This window comes from Chionomys nivalis, chromosome 13, assembly GCF_950005125.1.
Source record: "Chionomys nivalis chromosome 13, mChiNiv1.1, whole genome shotgun sequence".
Classification (NCBI taxonomy): domain Eukaryota; kingdom Metazoa; phylum Chordata; class Mammalia; order Rodentia; family Cricetidae; genus Chionomys; species Chionomys nivalis.
Window position 1 is genome coordinate 34988425 of NC_080098.1, and position 18335 is coordinate 35006759.

The window sequence follows — 18335 nt, forward strand, 5'->3', positions numbered from 1 at the left end:
CCCTTTGGAACCTGTTAAACAACCAAATTCCCAAAGCTTCCAAAATCCTCTCCGCAGTCATCCGGGGACCAAGAAGTGAGATTCCCCACACCCTGACCTTGCCTTATTCTTCTCTGAGTACCTTTCTATTTTTAATAAACTCCAGTTATATTTTACACCGGCTCATCCTGAAATTTTTTTGGCTGCTCGACCATACGGCCAAGGATCCAGTTTTTGCCTGAAAAGGGGGGGGGGAGGGTGGCGCTCCAGAGATCTGGCAAGAGATAGCAGGAAGCAAATCTCCACCCCGTGTTGACGTTGACACGGCTAGACCAGATGCTATCTGTGCAGTGCACACCCTGGTCCTCTAGGAGGTGAGAGTGAGGACTGCACGTTGTAAACCAACTCAGCAGGGGCCACGGTCTCCCATCAGACACGTCAAAGCCCAAGGTTCCTAACAGCACACACTGGTTTTCATAGAGCTTTGAACTCACTGGTTCCTCTAGGCTTCATGGATCTGTGTAACCCCTGACCATCATAGAGCTAAAATTGTTGTGGTGACCCACAGATTACCTTGACTCCGTAGTCATGGCAACAAGGAAAGCAAATGATACCATGATAAACGTTTAAATAGCTGTGGCCATTGTGGTGGTAAACAGGACTGGTAATAATACCTCGTAGGAGGGAAAGGTGTCCCAGACCTCACCAGGGATTTCAGCCACCACTCTCTCCTGCTCCACTTCCAGCTGCGTGTGGGCTTGAGATGGAGGAAGGGTGTTAAAGGAAGTAAGAAGTGGAAGGCTGGCTGAGGGTTAGCACTCCAACGATGGAACTTCTGTGGCTTGTCATGCACACCGTGATGGGACGCTTGGTGATTCAACTGCCTTCATGAGGGTTTCTCTTGATGCACCAGGACCAAAAACCGCTAGGAGAGGAAAGGGTTTATTCTCACCGTTCCATGTCACAGTTCAACATTAAGTGCTTTCAAGATAAGAACTCAAGCAGGTCGGGAACCTGGAGGCTGGAGCTGATGCAGAGACCACGGAGAAATGTTGCTTACTGGCTTGTTCCTCATGGCTTGCTCAACCTGCCCATGAGTGGCACCACCTACAATGTACTGGACCTTCTCACATCAATCACTTATATATTGCCTGGCCTACAGATCTTATGGAGGCATTTTCTCAACTGAGGTTCCCTTCTCTCAGATGACTCTAACCTGCCAGCACACTGTCTCTAGTCCTTGAGATCTCCTACGCAACAGTTAGACATGAATAGAATCATATCTGTCTGCTGAAGAGTTACAGACAGTTGCCAATCAAGCACAGAACAATAGAGACTCTTAACTGATGGCTCATCTCTCCAGCTCCCATTTTTTTTTTTTTTTGAGATGGTCTCTTACTGGCTTAGAAATTGCAAGAGCAAACATTAGGATCTTTCTCCCTAGTTGCCACCTCCCTACTGCTGGGATCACAAGCAAGGACCACTATGCCCATCTTCATTTTTTAACTTAAGTTTTAAAAAGAAACAGCGTTGGAGATCAGCTAAGACCCTTGTGTATGCTAAGTGCATACCCTACCACGAAACTGTATCCCTGGTCCACATTTTTTAACAAAGGGTGTATTATGGAATTATGGGTTTAGTTGGTGCAGCTGAAGTTATCAAACTCTTCTTAAAAGCATCATTGATGCCTGCAGTGGTGGTACACGCCTGGATGTACTTGGAAAGCTGAGGCAGGACAGCTGCTATAGGTTTCAGACCAGACTGGGCTACACGAGACTAGAGAGGTCAGTCAGAGCTATATACTATGATCTTGCCTCAAAAACAAAACAAAATTATTAAAGTCTCATATTTTTTCTTGTTTCCATTTTCATGCATGTGTATATATGTTTTACACGTATAGGAGCATATGTATACAGGAAAATATATGTGTGGGTGCATGTGTATGTTTGCACGTGGACATCTGAGATTTTTTTTTTTTTTTTGGTTTTTCGAGACAGGGTTTCTCTGTGTTTTTTTTTTTTTTTTTTTTTTTTCGTTTTTCGAGACAAGGTTTCTCTGTGGTTTTGGAGCCTGTCCTGGAACTAGCTCTTGTAGACCAGGTTGGTCTCGAACTCGCAGAGATCTGCCTGCCTCTGCCTCCCAAGTGCTGGGATTAAAGGCATGTGCCACCACCGCCCGGCTCTCTGTGGTTTTGAAGTCTGTCCTGGAACTAGCTCTTGTAGCTCTTGTAGACCAGGCTGGTCTCGAACTCATAGAGATCCGCCTGCCTCTGCCTCCCGAGTGCTGGGATTAAAGGCGTGCGCCACCACAGCCCGGCAACATCTGAGATTAATATCAGGAAGCATCTTCAATTAGTCTTTCACCTTATTCATTAAGGCAGAGTCTCTCAGTCAAATCCAGAGTGCACTGATCTGTCTTGTCTTGTGGGAACACAGCTCACTCTGGGGAACCTCTGTCTCCCTCTTCAGAGGCTAGAAGTCTAGGCAAGCCACCACACTCAAATGACATCCGTATGGGTTTGGGGGCTCAAGCTTGCAGGCCCTTTAACCTTCTAAGCCACCTCTTGAACCCCTTGTTTTGCTTATTGAGACAGGGTTTCATGTAGCCTACTTGGATTCCTGTCCTGTCTTTACCTCCCACGTGCTGGGATTACAGGTCTATGACATCGTATCTGGCCTATTGAGGTCTTAAACAGTTAACTCTTTTCATGCATACACAGTATCCTATAGCAAGAACATGAATCTTTGCTCCAAAGAGAGGAAAAAAAAATCACACGAGACAAGAGAAAAAGATCACACTATCATAAGCATTTTTGCTGTTTTAGTCCAGGCTGGCACTGAACACACTATTCTGTTGAGGATGACATTGAACCCCTGATCCCCTGTTTCTACTTCCCAAGAGCTGGAAAGACAGATGTGCACCACCATACCTGGCCTTTTTATATATCTTTGGAAAATGCTCAAAGCACAGTTTATGAAGTGAAATTTCCATGATGAAGAGTATAAGAAATATTTGGGACTATAGCTCCTGAAGGAGCAAGGACACAGCCCACAGTGTCCTGACGGGAGACCCAGAAGCAGAAGCACGTCTCCCAGGGACTGGGCGACGTGAAGTGAGTGCAGGGCTATAAATAGTGACAGCCAGTTTACAGTACAGGCTGATGAAGTAAGGGACCATAAACATGCATAAATAGAGCGTGGCTGTTAGCTATAAACACCGGACCAAAATGCGTCTACTGTGGAGAGAGACTGGGGGCTCTGTTTAGGTTGGAGAAACCTCAACAGCTGTGGAAAGGCGAGATGGCATATCAGTTTTGGGGCCAGACAATGCAAGGTTTGAACCCTTGCTCTTTCACTAGCTGTACGAGGCTGGGTGAGTTATCTCCCCGTCACCAAATCCACCATGTGGCTCCTGGCTCCTGACCTTACTAGCACTAGGCGCCATGCTACAGAGAGCACCAAATAGAAGCAAAAAAAAAAAAAAAAAAAAATCCACAAGCAGTGTTTCCCTCACTCTCCCTGTTTTTGCTAGGCCATTATCTTATCCCCCCCCCCCCGCCCTCCAGGATATTGCCAGTTTCTCATAAAAGGGATTATGGATTCGTGGCCGCGGTATCTGACTCGTGGTGCCTTCTCAGGAGCTACTGAGATAATCAGCCTCTCGAAAACAACACGTTCAGATAAAAAAGGTAGACTAGTGTTAACTGGATTATGTGCTCAATGACTAGCCCCGTCTGATTTGCAGGGATGACCTTTTCTCACCCTCGTAACAATTCCTTGATTGTCTCTGCGAATATCCCAATCAAATGAGCGGGATACAGAAGCTTTGCGATCTTGCCACGCTTGTGCGGTGGGGGTGGGAGGGTGGGGGAGGAGGCAGGCTCTGCTCCTGCAGGCACCGAGGGAAATTCCTCCGGCCAATGGGAGTTTCAGCAGCTGTCTGAGCACCAAAAAGGGAGAGAATCTGTGAGACGGATAAGCGCATTCCAGGCACTGAGTACAGCTTCACACACGCGTGTGTGACACGCTTGAGGTGGGGGCTGAAGGGAAAAGAACAGTTGAACGTGGGCAAAGGCTGGTGAGCTCAGTTTCTTGGCCTCCACTGGCCCTCGGTGAGGTAGGGGTTTGTGGGTACTCAGGTGAACCCAGGCCTCTGTATGAAGTGCTGTGACTGAAGCAGGCCAAGCTAAGGCACGGTATCCCAGACATCGGCTAGGCTATGCATAGATGGTAGGGCGCTAGAAAGTATATCTGGGCATATGGATCAGAGAGCTGAACAATAAATTTGACAACATACTGCCAATCAGACAACACTATTCTTCTTTAGAAGGAGGGATATTATAGTAGCGCAGATACAAATTAATGTAGACATTAATGTTTTAAGTGCAGTGTAAACAACACGGGAGGGAGGAGGGGTTTGACACGTATAAAGTCCTAGGTTTGCATCCCCACACTGCAAATAAACTAATAGCCGGCTGGATGTGACGGATCCTACTTGTAATTCCAGTGCTCAGTAGTCTGAGGCTAGTAGCCATGAACTAAGGCCAGCCTGGACTATGTAACAAGACCCTGTCTCAAAATAAAGTAAGGGCCTGGCCAGACTGTTTGCTTAGCCCACTTAGCATGTGTGAAGCCCTGCGGGTTCACCCCCATGCTGGGGAGGAAGTGTGTGTATGTGTGTGTTGTGCAGAACCGGAGAGGTAGGTCAGCTGGGTAAGGTGTTTAGCACACCAGCAGGATGCCTTGTTTTTGTGAACCCAAGAGGAAATATTGCCCACAGAATACTGGATGTCTAGCAAATTTGGGGTCTTACTGTTGACCACTCAAGAGTTTAAATCAAAGAGCACCTCCCCCCAAGGCACACACTAGAGCAATAACTCGGTGCTCAGGAGCCATAGTCCGGTTGCCTCTTTCTTCATGATTTTGCTGGTTCAAAGCTCACATTCTCCACCAGTCACGTCACACATAATTTTCTATTTACTGAGAGAACTAATGGAGGTTCCAGGCCTTTACTTTCATCTGCGGGGAGGAAACAGGGCCATCCTGTTGACCCTTCTGAGGCAAGGATCGGATATCCCCTACTCCCCCGCATCCTCTTCCTTGCTCTCAAAGACAGCCCTGGGTCTTCAGTCTTCAGGTAGAATTCAACTTCATTTCTTCCAGGCTCATTCTTTCTTTCACTGTAATGTCCATTAGGTTAATTCTCCTCTCAACCACGTCACCAGTCACCCCCAGTTCCCACTAAGGTTGTTCCAGTGGCCTCTCCCCCATTTTCATTTAACCTAGTGTCAAATTAATCATCAACAGCTGATTTGAAATATCACTTAAAAGGCCTATGCCTCTTTGTCAAGAACTGTCGACAGTTCTTTGAGTCTTAGGGGAGCTCAGATTCTCAAATTTGTTGTTATTCAGCTCTATTAGAATCACACACACACCCAAATTCTCTGCGGGGAGATGATCAGGTCCCTGGAACCCAGCCTGCTCCCCCCCTTCCACCTCCCAGGACCACCCGGATGAAACTGCACTACCTCCAGAAGACCCGGTTTGATTCCCAGCATGCCACCCGAAGCTTTCTCTGGCCAATGTGTTTTTTATTGCTTGGTGCTCCAGCCAATCTGACTTTGAATTGTGTCCCACACTAGTGACTTTGTCTGGCAGGTGTGGGTTCCTGTTTCCTGCGGAATCCCATAACTTAAGGAATCAGGAATCAGGAACTCAAAAAATGCCCAATGAATGATTGGATGAGCAAAGGCACACACATTTGTAGGGCCTTTTGCTAAATTCCAGCACCCGCCCAGTCTCCCCACTTGGGTGAGCCCTATCCCTGGTTCCAAGTATTGGTTTCCTGGTTGTCCGCTCTCCAGGAATTAGCCTGACTGCAGAATGGTGTTGCAGCGGCCTTTTTTTTTCTGGATGGGAGCCCACCGTCGGATTGGGTCGGGAATGCAGGGAACCAACGCCCACTGTTGCGCCAGGGCCGTCTGCTGCGCTGGGGGACCTCAGTATAGCACCTCTACCTCCCACTCACAGCTATTGGTGGACGGGGAGGGCGGGCGGGTCCTCGCGATAGCCCCTCGGCTCCCCTCCCTTATTTCCCGGGGTGGGGACGCCGGGAGGCGGGAGGTGAGGAGGGGCTGCCGAGGGGCGTCGGGTTACATCTCCGCCTCCTCTGCTTGAGCTGGAGACGCCGCGGTTGCGGGACTACAGTTGGGAAACATGCTGGACGCGAGCGGCTGGAGCCGGACGGCGTGGACGTGGGCGCTGCTGCTGCAGTTGTTGCTGGCGGGGCCCGGAGGGTGCCTGAGCCGTCAAGAGCTCTTCCCCTTCGGCCCTGGGCAGGGGGACCTAGAGCTGGAGGCTGGGGACGACGTGGTGTCCCCCGCTCTGGAACTGATCGGAGAGCTGAGCTTCTATGATCGTTCGGACATCACGTCGGTCTATGTGAGTTAGGGCCGGGAGGGGAGCGATACCAGGGTACGCTGGGGGCGCCAGTCCAGAGAGACAGACGTGGGACCTGGGCGTCACCCGCGGGGACGGCTAAGCTGCCCGGGCGCGGGGCCCTCTGCTGGATCTGTGCGCCTAGAGGATCCCCATTGACGGTCCTGTCACCCAAGGAGCACGCGAGGTCTAGGGTGGCATCGGTTTCCTATATCCATCCATCTCCGCTGCGCCCTTCCTGGACCTGGGGACCTCGGGTGGAGTTTTCCTTCTCTGTTCAGTGTGCCTCTCGCCTTTGTCCCGAGCCTTCTTTCTGGGACAGGTCCCGGTACCCCGCTGCGCAATGACCAGAATTGGGTCGTAGCCTGCGCGCGCTGAGAGACTCTGGGGATGGTGAGCTGGAAAGGACTGGGGAATCGTGCTGCCCCGCCCCGCCCCAGAGTTCAGCTACAGCCCCTACATCTGTGTGCGTGGGTTCTGGCTACGTCTTGGCAGAGATTCTGCTTTCTTAGTTGGGCTCGTTTCAGAGTCCAGAGGTCAGGGCTAGGAACTTAGGGCGCCCCGGTGATAGAATTTCCTGTGGCAGAGGTTGTCACCCAGGGGCCCTAGATGAGGAGGGGGGACCAGCATGACCTTTTAGATCACTCGAACCTCCCCAGTTCCGGCAGGGCCTGGGCTCGCTGTCTGCCTGGTCATGCCCCTTCGTGCTGCTCCGGCACACCATGTGGATTTGATATAAAGCTAGTGTGCATTCCACAAGTGGGGGGGGGGACTCCACAAAGGGTGACTGGAGTCTGTCCTGCGTGGGAGTGGCTCTGCTCCCCAGCCTGGTCTGGGCAGATAGCGTGGGGCAACACCCACGTGCAGCTTGTCTGCTTTGCCTAGAAAGAATGGGTCCTTAGTCACACCCACAAAGAACTCTCACCCTTTGCTGGCTGATTGCCCTGGTCTCCGTGGGAAGCTGGGACTTTAGCATGCTTTCAAAAAACACGATAAATGAAATCCCCCACCTTACCAGTGAAAACAACTTGTTGAAACACATTAAGTTATTTAAAAAATATATCAATTTTTATGTAATATTCAGACTAACCCCTCCTTCCCAGCGCTCCCTCCTCCAAAAAAATTGGGGAGCTGGGGATCAAATCCAGGGCCTTTGCATGAAAGACAAGCACTCTACCAACTGCTTCATCTCCAGCCCATCCTGTCTTCCTTTTAAACTGCACGAAGTGTAGTGGTAGCACCAGCGGTAGGTTAGGGTGGATCTCAGAGGCCATCAGAGGCGTATCTATAGCTATCTGCCAGATTTCACTTGGGGAATGAAGCGAAGCAGAGGCCATGGTAGTACCGGCCTTGAAATCCCACCCTTGTGAGGTAAAGCTAGGAGGATCTGGAGTCAGGCCAGTCTGGACTACAGGGTTTTAAATTCTGTCTTTAAACACCAGGAAATAGCCTGGGAGGTGACTTGGTGGATAAGCGCATTTTGCTTGTCAAACCTGACAACCTAAGTTCATTTCCCCCAACTTTAGGACCTACATAGTTAAAGGAGAAAACAGACTCCTCAAGGTTGTTACCCCCCTCCCCTCCATGATTTTAAAACCTCCCCTAACAAGCAGAGCACCAGACCAGGCAGAGCTAGGGTCAAGAGGCTTTGGCCTGATTTAACTCTGGCGCTAGAAGCCACAAAGGAGTCCAGATGGAGAGTGTCCTGTGTCTAGCAGACGCTAGAACCAACCATCAGGGACAGGAAGTAGGAGTCTGGAGACACTGGTTTATTAGGAGAAAGAGTAAAATAAAGAAATAAATAAGCTGGGGGTGGTGGCAAAGGCTTGGAATCTCAGCACTCAGGAGGTAGAAGTAGGAGGATCATGAGTAAGAATTTGAGGATATCCTGGGATACGAAAACCTTTGTCTGAATAAGCAAGCAAAATTAAGCTGAGTTTGGAGTTCTGGAAAATGATAGCTATCATTATTGATGCCCTGAGGAGGTAGTTTCCTGAATGTGGTCTCAGGACCCCTGAGCACAAGGAATTCAGAAGGTCAATAATTATTTTAAATAGTACTAAGGTGTTATTTGCGTTCTTCTTTTTTCCTTTATTTGTATTTTATGTATGTGAGTGTTTGCCTGCATCTATGTCTGTGTACCACACGTGTGCAGTGCCAGAAGAGGCCAGAAGAGGGCAATGGATCCCCTAGGACTGGGATCCCATCTGGGTGCTGAGCTAGAACCTGGGTTAAATGCTCTTAACTGCTGATCCAACTCTCCAGTTATTTATTTTACTAATTTTTTGTTTTTTATTGGATGTGTGGGCATGTGTACCATGGCGCATGTGCAGAGGTTAGAGAGGTTTTATTCTGCTGCTGTGGGCTGCAGGGATGGAATTTAGGCAACTCAAGACTTCAGGCTGTGAGAGAAGAACCTTTATCCACTTATATCCACTGGGCCACCCTGCCAAACCCAACTGTTTGATTTTTTTTTTTTGGTTTTTCGAGACAGGGTTTCTCTGTGGTTTTAGAGCCTGTCCTGGAACTAGCTCTTGTAGACCAGGCTGGTCTCGAACTCACAGAGATCCACCTGCCTCTGCCTCCCGAGTGCTGGGATTAAAGGCGTGCGCCACCACCGCCCGGCCAACTGTTTGATTTTTGTTTTGTTTTTCTTTTTTCTTTTCTTAACTTTTTTTTTTTTGAGACAGGTTTCTCAGTAGCCACGGAGCCAGTCCTGGAACTTGCTCTGTAGACCAGGTAGGCCTCGAACTCACAGAGATCCGCCTGCCCCTCTGCCTCCCAAGTGCTGGGATTAAAGGCGTGCGCCACCATCGCCCGGCCATGTAACAAATTATTAAAATGTAAGTATTTAACTTGCTCTTGGGTTTACTCTTTCATCTAATAAATGTTCATTACAGTATTTTGGGAATCTTCAAAAACTGTTAAGTGTTTAAAGGGCTCCTGAAACCAAAATGCCCAAGGGCTGGTCATATGACTATCCAGACGTTGAGGAAAGCATGGCTGGGAATTTCTTCCGGAAGAGGCAGGAGCCCTGTTGGATACTAGTGCCCTCCTGTAGGCCTCCGCAGGATCCCTGCTTTGTGATGTGTGAGTCCCCAGAGGAATGCCCTGAATGACCAGTAAATCCAGCTGTTCTCCGGATCCTGTCCAGGATTTAAGCCCCACCCAGAGCACCAAGCCATTGAAATTTCAGAGTCTTGCTGATGAGAGTTTTTCAAAACTGTTGTTCAGAGCAGTGAAAACATTTCCTGCCCTGGATTGGAATGCTGTCTCTATTTGCATGCTGATTATCTTGTTAACTGGGCCACCCTCACCGGGTCTGTAGGGCAATGAAATAATTTGTAGAATGCGATTTTAGTGCTTATTGAATTAATTGTGATTCATAAAGATGGCTAAGTAAATCAGTTATGATCAAACATAAATAATCTAGCTAGGCAGTGCACGCCTTTAATCCCAGCACTTGGGAGGCAGAGGCAGGCCGACCTCAGTGAGTTCGAGGCCAGCCTGGTCTATAAAGGGAGTTCCAGGTGGGCACAGCAGCATGCCTGTGGGCTCAACACCGCAGAGGCAAAGGCAGGATTCTTGGGTCTTGCATTTCTAGCCTAATTAGCAAACCCCAGGTTCAAGGACAGACACTGCCTCAGAAAATAAGGGGGGGGGGGAGGGACTGACTAAACAAGTCAACCTGACATAGACCCCTGGCTTTCACATGCATCTGTCTGTGCATACACAAGTCCACATAGAGACATGTATATACATGTACACACAGAAAGTTGTTGTATGTTATTATCCCAGTGTGCACTCATGCATGAACACACATGTTCACAGGCAGCGTTGCTACCTCCCAGAACATTAACAGACTATTGTCTGAAACTGTTCAGGTTGTTCCAAACACCGGGATTCTGGCCCAGAGAGAGAGCAAGGCAGCTGAATCTATCACCCAGTGCCAACCTGGGACCGTGATTCCTAGATGAAGAAGCCCCTGCTTCTCTTTTTCTCCACGCTTCCCAGTAGTTGAGAAGTGACTATGGTTGAATCTCAGAATCCAAAAGAGTATTAATTCCAGTAGGGGCTGAAATGCAATTGACTGATTATAGTAGCTAACTTATAATTGAAGCCAAATCATTATTTTGATACTTTTTTCTTTTAAATTAAATGAGGCATAGTGGTGCAAGCCTGTAATCCCGGCCACCCAGGAGGCATCATATCCATCTTGGGCTACTTAGTGAGTCCAAAGACAGCCTGGATTAAAGAGTAAGACCTGACTTTAAAATCCCAAAATAAAGACTGGTTATTGCTAATAATTTTAGTTATCCAGTGGTTAACTGTATTTACTTTTTTAGCACATTAATATTATTATTTTGAACCAGGGTCTCATGCTGCCCAAACTGGCCTTGAACTCCCAATGTGTCTGCCAAGGATGACCGTGATACTTGATCCTCCTGCCTCTGAGTGCTAGTATTACAGGTATGCACTGCCGTGCCTATTTTATGTAGTGCTATGGTTTGAACCTAGGGCCTCATGCATGCTAAGCAAGCATTCTACAACTGAGCATGTATTCCCAGCCCTGTGTGTATATGTGTGTGTGTGTACATGCATGTACATGCAATAGTCCAGTGTTAAGATCCATTATTTATTCTACCGATTTATTATTATTATTATTATTGACAGGGTCTCTCCTGTAACTTACTCTGTAGACCAGGTTGGCTTGTAACTCACAGAGATCCTGCCTGCCTCTGCCGCCTAAGTGCTGGCATCAAAGGTGTATGCCCATTTTTAACTAACTTCTTCATACGCCAGGCACTGTGTGAGGCTTATTAAGGCTGAACTTAAGATCAGTGTTCCTTACTCACAGTGTGGGGTCATGAGGGAGGTGACATTCAGCCAATAATCACACCATTGCCACATGCTGAGTGCTCCGAGGTAAAAGTTCAGGGTGGGAACAGACGGAAGCAGGGCCCAGGCTAATGGAGAGCTCCGGAGATGCTCCCCAGCTTAGCCGCAGACACAAGATAATAGAGGTTGGTCCTTGAAAGTGCAGGAGGAAGGGTCATGGTTAGGATGGGGAGATATTGGTCCTTGTGAGATGCAGTGAAGAGCCAGGAATGGGAGCTTCGAATGTTCTGGGCAGGGGCTGACTGCAGTCCACAGCGCTTGTAACTCAGACCTCTTGGGTCCTAACCTCCATGCTTGTCACTTGGGAGTTCATGAACATCACACTGCCCCGGGATGTCTTTACTGCCTCTCCAGGCTCTTAGCTGCCATGCTACAGCCTGCCTCTCTGTGTGGACTCTTATCTCCTGCCTTCTTTCCCTCTGAACCCATTCCATGCAGGCCTTTTAAAATATTTTATCTTATTAAATATTCTTATTGTCTGTATGTATGTGATGTGCATGTGTAAATGTGGGAATGCAATTACTTCTTTTCTTTATTTTTTTTTTCGAGACAGGGTTTCTCTGTGGTTTTGGAGCCTGTCCTGGAACTAGCTCTTGTAGACCAGGCTGGTCTCGAACTCACAGAGATCCGCCTGCCTCTGCCTCCCAAGTGCTGGGATTAAAGGTGTGCGCCACCATCGCTCGGCTTTTTAATTTTTTTTTTTTTTTTTTTTTTTTTTTGGTTTTTCGAGACAGAGTTTCTCTGTGGTTTTTTTGGAGCCTGTCCTGGAACTAGCTCTTGTAGACCAGGCTGGTCTCGAATTCACAGAGATCTGCCTGCCTCTGCCTCCTGAGTGCTGGGATTAAAGGCTGAGAAATCAGGTTTTGATAGTCAGCTTCAAAGTCCTAAAATACAACCCCAGAACGTTCTCTCTCTCTCTCTCTCTCTCTCTCTCTCTCTCTCTCTCTCTCTCTCTCTCTCTCTCTTTATTTATTATGTGTACAGCATTTCTTCCATGTGTGCCCGCAAGCCAGAAGGGGGCGCCAGGTCTCATTGTAGATGGTTATGAGCCACCATGTGGTTGCTGGAATTGAACTCAGGACCTCTGAAAGAGCAGTCAGTGCTCCTAACCATTGAGCCATCTCTCCAGCCCCCAGACTGTTCTCTTATATAACCATTATACTGTGTCCACTCTTAGCCAAATCAGTAATTCCCTACCACCAAAAGTTATGCTCAAGCAACTTTAAAATTCTCGAATATCCCCAATGCTGCCCTTCAGCTAAAACTTCATTAAGTCAGGGACTTAAAACCACCTCACACGACATGTGCTGTGTCTCTCCCTTTGTTTGCAGGCTGCTTAAAGACCCACAGCCTTTTGTCCTGTAGAATGTTCTAGGCCTGCATCCCACCATTTCTTTGTCCTAAAGTCTGACTTGCTATTCCAGTCAGGCATTTCCTGGAAATGGCTACTGATTTCTATTTTGAAAATATTCAGGTTAAACTTTTTTAACCCTTTAGAAGACACATGTAGTTTTGTTTTAGAATTAATTTGGGGGGACCGAGGAGATAGTTCAGTGGCTGAGTGCTTACCCAGCATGCATGAGACCCCGGGTTCAAGTGCCATTGCACAATAAAATAGTAAAATTAATTTGGAAACTTGTAATACATTGAGAGGTCCATTCTTAAGAGCTTTTAATGCAATGAAAAATGAAGTTTTGACTAAGCTGGTGGCCAGAGACCCTTCTGCTGTCACAGGAGTGACAAAAGAGACACCAAGTTAGAGGTAGGAGCTGCCACGCCCAGCTTTTGATGTGGGTGCTGGGGATCTGAACTCGGGCCCTCTTGTTTGCACAGCAGGCATTTTGCCCACTGAGCCCTCTTCTGAGCCCTTCATACATCTCCCTTCCCATGTTTATATATCTATTACACCTCTTGATGTTTTTTGTTTTGTTATTTTGAGACATGGTCTCGTGCTATAGTCTAGACTGTTCTGGAATCTACTATGAAGTCTAGACCATCCTCAAACTTATGGCAATACTCATGCCTTAGCATCCCAAGTGCTTGAGCCACCATGGCTGGCTTCTGTTTTTTTGGTTTTTGTTTTTTTATTACAGCTTTATTGATAGAATTCATGTGTATAAAAATCCATATTGCTTCCCCATTTTTGAGTCAGAGTATCAGGTAGCCCAAGCTGGTACCTAGCTTACTATATACCCGAGGCTGACCTTGAACTCCTGTGTCTATCTCCTTAGTGCTAGGATTACACCTGTCAACCTTTAATGTGATCTGGGCCGTGGGATGTCTCAGCCTGTAGGACTCTTGCCGTCAAGATTGACAGTCTGAGTTTGATTCCTGGAGCCACATGATGGGAGGAGAGAACTGACTCCTGAAAACTGTCCTTTGAGCTTCACAGGCTTGGTACATGGGTGTCCACTCTCCAATAAACAGAGTGTGTGTCAGGGAAGGGGTGGTGGCACACTGCTGTGATCCTAGCACACAGGAGGCTGAGGCAGGAGGAACTTGAGAATATCCTGGGCTATATGGGGAGACTATGTCTCAAGAACAAAACGAAAATAAAAATGCACAATTCAGTGACTCTTACTTAGTCTGTTCAGAGAATTGTGTAGCCACTAGGGATATCTAGTTCTAGAATGTTTTATCAGCCCCAAGGCAAATCCTGTGTCTAGTAATAACTTCCTATTTTCTTCCCCATATCCCTCTACTTTCACTATGGATGTCCCTTTCTGGACATTTCAGAAAAATGAGTTGTCTACTCTTTTGCTGGTGACTTTACAGTGTAGAACAGTGTTTTCAGAATTCATCCATGCAGTAGTATGTATCTGAAATTTATTCTTTTGTATGGATAATTTGCTAGTTAATTTTGACTCAAACTAAGAGTTACCTGGGGAGAGGGAACTTCAATTGAGGAGTTGTCTCCATCAGATTGGCCTCTGGGCCTGTCTGTGAGGCATTTTCTTGATTAATGGTTGATATGGAATGGCCCAGTGTGGGCAATGACACCCCAAGACAGGTTGTATAAGAAAGTAAACTGAGTAAGCCATGGGGAGGAAGCCAGTAACTGCTATTTTTCCATGGTTTCTGCCTCCGGGTTTCTGCTGTGAGCTCTTGCCCTGATTTCCCTCAAGGCCTGACTGTGGTCTGAACTGTGACCTCTACCTGTAAGCCAAATAAACTCTTTGCTCCTGTGGTAGTTTGAATGTAACTGGCCCCCACAATCTCATAGGGAGTGGCACTATTAGGAGAGGTATGACTTTATTGGAGGGACTATGGCCTTGATGGAGGAAGAGTGTCACTGTGGGGGCGGGCTTTGAGGTTTTCTGTGCTCAGGATACCATGCAGTGTCTCAGACTTCCTATTGCCTGAAAGATAGAGGAATCTCAGCTACTTCTCCAGCACCATGTTTGTCTGAATGCTGCCATGCTCCCAGCTATGATGATAATGAACGGAACCTCTGAAACTGTAAACTGCCACCCCAGTTAAATGTTTTCCTTTATATGAGTTGCTTTGGTCATGGTGTCTCTTCACAGCAATAGAAACCCTAACTAAGACACTTTCCCAAATTGCTTTGGTTATGATTTTTATTACTTAGCTAGGACATCCTTACCACCATATTAATTTATTTACTTGAAATTTTTGAGACAGAGTCTCATGTACCCTGGCTGTTTTTGAACTCCATATGTAGTGAGGGATAACCTTGAAGCCCTAATTCTTCTGCTTCACCTCCCAGGTGATGTGATGACAGGCATTAAAGCAGAAGAAGCAAAACTGTCTATGGAACAAAGAAGGTGGGTGAGGGAGGCAAGAGTATGGTGGGGCTTCCAAAGTACGTTACGTAGATGCTGGAAGTAGCCTTAGGTGACCTGCATAAAAAATGATAAAAAAAGAAGAGGCTTTTTTCACCAGCTGTGTTTTCTGTTGGGAGCGAGGCTCCTGGAAAGGCACGAAGCAGAAAGCATCAAGTGTAGAACTCTTGACCCCTCGATGTTGAAGCTAGAATTAAGGACCTCTTGTAGTAATGGGCTCCTGGTGTCTGTACCCAAGAGCTAAGGAAACATGCAACTCTCCCTAGAGATGAGGGCTTGAACAGGGCTTTCTTCCCTGGTCTTCTAGAGGTGAAAGGATTGAGGTAATCTCTCTCTCTCTCTCTCTCTCTCTCTCTCTCTCTCTCTCTCTCAGATTAATGTGTTTTACCTTATGTGTCTGAACATTTTGTCTTCGTGTGTGTGTGTGTGTGTACCATGTGACTGCCTGGTTTCTGTGGAGGTGAGCAGGTATCAGCTCCCCCTGCCTCTGAAACCGGACTTAAGATGGTTGTGAGTTACTATGTGGGTTCTGGGAACCAAACTCAGATCCTTTGGAGGAGTAGGCAATGCCCTTAACCACTGGGTCATTCCTCAAGTGTCTAGTCATCTTTTCTTTGACAGCTAAAATGTAAAGACCTTGACTCTTGGACTTTTGGTTTTCATTCTGTGGTCCAGGTTGGGTGACACTCACTATGTAGCCTATGCTGGTCTTGACCTCACAGCACCCCTCCTGCCGCATCCTCCCTAGTGCTGGGTTTACAGAGATGCACTCCCATGTCTGGCTGAAAACCATTTGTAAGTGTCGGAAGGTCATCCTCGGTAGGGGTTCTCACAGAAGAGATGAGCAAGCGATCCAACATCATTAGACATGAACTGGGTTAGGTTGAGACAAAAACAAAAGAAAACAAAACCAAATGGTGACTGTAACCCAGGGCTGTCCCTGTCTTTATTTGGCAATCCCTTTGTTTCTATTTCTAATTTAAGTCAGAGCCATTTTCTCTGGCTCGTGGATTAATGGAAAACACTTGCAGTCTGGAGTCCTGGCGTGTTCTGCTCTTCTGGTGTCTGGTCTCATTCGAGTGAGGAGCTGATTTCATGTTTCTCTTAAGCCGAGAGTGAGGAGGATGCTCCACTCACCTCAGAAGGTTTAATGAATCTTCAGAGAAAAGACTGCTTCGGACTGGAAGGAGTGGTAACTGGAGTTTTCAGGGTAAAATCCAGGGTGTTGGCAGCCGCAATTGGTGGGACTTGGCCACCTGTTTTAATAGACCAGTAATGGCAGACAACAAAGTGGAGTTTTAGAAGAGGAGCAGGTAAAGGGAATGGTGACCCCAAGTCTTGATGATTGTCTCATGTCTGGATACTTGAAGGTAATCCTAAAGAAGAACTTACTGCTTGAGGGGACAAAGTGCCCCTCAGGAGATCTAACTGCTCCAGGTGGCAGCCTCACCCTCGTGGTTAACCGTCCTCATCTGGGATGGCAGGGGCTGTGTTGAGATGCCCTATTCTGGGAACTGGAGGGGACTGCAGGTTTAGGATAGGACCTCTGTCTCTGTGCTTTGAGCCTTGAAAGGGAATGAGATAGATGGGTTATGTAGCAGAGTCAAGAAGGAATCTGAGCCAAAGTACAGGAGTCAGACATAAAATGAAGACGAGGATGGTAGCTTTCATTCTGCCTTGAATTACTGCGTGGGCCAAGTGAGGAAGAGTCAGTGCTTTGGGGCAGAAGGGTTTGAGGGCCCAGATTTATCTCTGAAATCAATTTCCACCTCTCTTGTAAATAGATTCAGTTATTTCCTGAACTTCTTTTTCCAAGTTTTTTTTTTCTTTTCATAGGCCCTTCCCATTTTCCAGCTTTTTCTATCTGAAAACATGGAAACTCCTCCCCCTCCCGCCCTCCCCCCCCCAGCAATGTCCACCTTTATTTATCCTTGGGGGTCCCTAAACTAAGCAGCTATAGGAAAACATAAAGTTGTCTGGGTATGCCTCCTGCAGATGTGGGCAGTGGCTTCACCCAGTGGCTGTGTGAACATGTAAGTTAAGGACTTGCCAGTTCTCCATTACCTATGTGTGAATAGCAGGATAGTAGTGGGAGGCCCATTACGTTAAACTTTTCCAAATGTGCACAGCCATAGGAAAGGACCTCACACTCAGCACACGCTCTAGACATGTTTGTTCCCTTCTCATTATTTATCCTAAATTATCTTAGCATAAATTCCCACAACCTCCCACCCAGGGAGTTTTGCTTTCTTCAAGTTTCATTGTCTGCCCTGTGTGACTATTTGTGTTACTCCAGCCCTCTGTTTCTTATTTGTGTCTACCTCAAGTGTTGTAACCACACCATGCCAGAGAAGTCCTGGCCCCCAGGGTTCTAGACTGCCCTGGGGGCTGCCACTAGTTGCATTTAAGCCGAGAAAGATGCATGTCTGCGCTCTTCTCCTCTGTGATGTCTGTGGAACCTGACACCGATTTCTGTGCACTGACCATCGGCACATAGACAGCCCTCAGTGATTCTCGATGTCTGTGTGTTCACCTGATGTTGGAAAAGAGACAAGAAATGCTTTTATAACAGGAAGCACTCTTCCATTCCAAGTGGTTCCGACCACCTCCTCTGCAGTTGAGTTGCAACCATTAGACCTAAGTGGTTCCAGCTGTTATCCTTATAGGGTGTGTGTGTGTGTGTGTGTGATGTCTAGGGCAATATCTGCATCCATCGACACACTTGGAAATGATGATTTTCAGTGAATTAGTTTTTACTCCATCATACAAAGTCATCAAGTATCTTATTTAGACAACATTTTGTTAGTTTGAGTTAAGATACCACTGGGATTTCTAGCCCAAGAGTCTGGGCTGCAGCCATCCCCAAAAGATGAGCCACTCATCCACCCGAATGAAAGAGATTATTAATAATGCTAAAAGGGAGAGAAAGGGGGGTTTACTCATTGTGGCCACACAGAGAGGAGGGACAGATAAAGGGGTGCGGTGACCCTCAGTCCACCTTCTAGGTGCTGGTGTCAGCTTTAGATTTCAACAGAGGAAGAATTCGAGTCGGAAGCAGGAGTTTTGTAATTTTTAACAGTTCTGGTATAGGTGTGATCTTGTGCTCACGGTATTTTCTGGTTCTGTGATGTGACCAAGCCCTTATGAAGGAGTCAATCTGACTTCTGACTCCTACCAGATAGATACTCACTCCTCCTGCTCTAGAGCACAGCCTTAC

General features: G+C 47.2%; 1 protein-coding gene across 1 annotated transcript in view; it reads left to right on the forward strand.

Moving 5' to 3' along the window:
- Nucleotides 1-6143: 6143 nt before the first annotated feature.
- Nid1 (nidogen 1) overlaps nucleotides 6144-18335 on the forward strand; it is a 75131-nt gene continuing 62939 nt past the window's right edge. Inside the window, exon 1 of the mRNA XM_057787868.1 lies at nucleotides 6144-6419. Within this exon, the coding sequence (XP_057643851.1) occupies nucleotides 6195-6419 (225 nt within the window). The 5' untranslated portion in view covers nucleotides 6144-6194. The remainder of the gene's footprint in view (nucleotides 6420-18335) is intronic.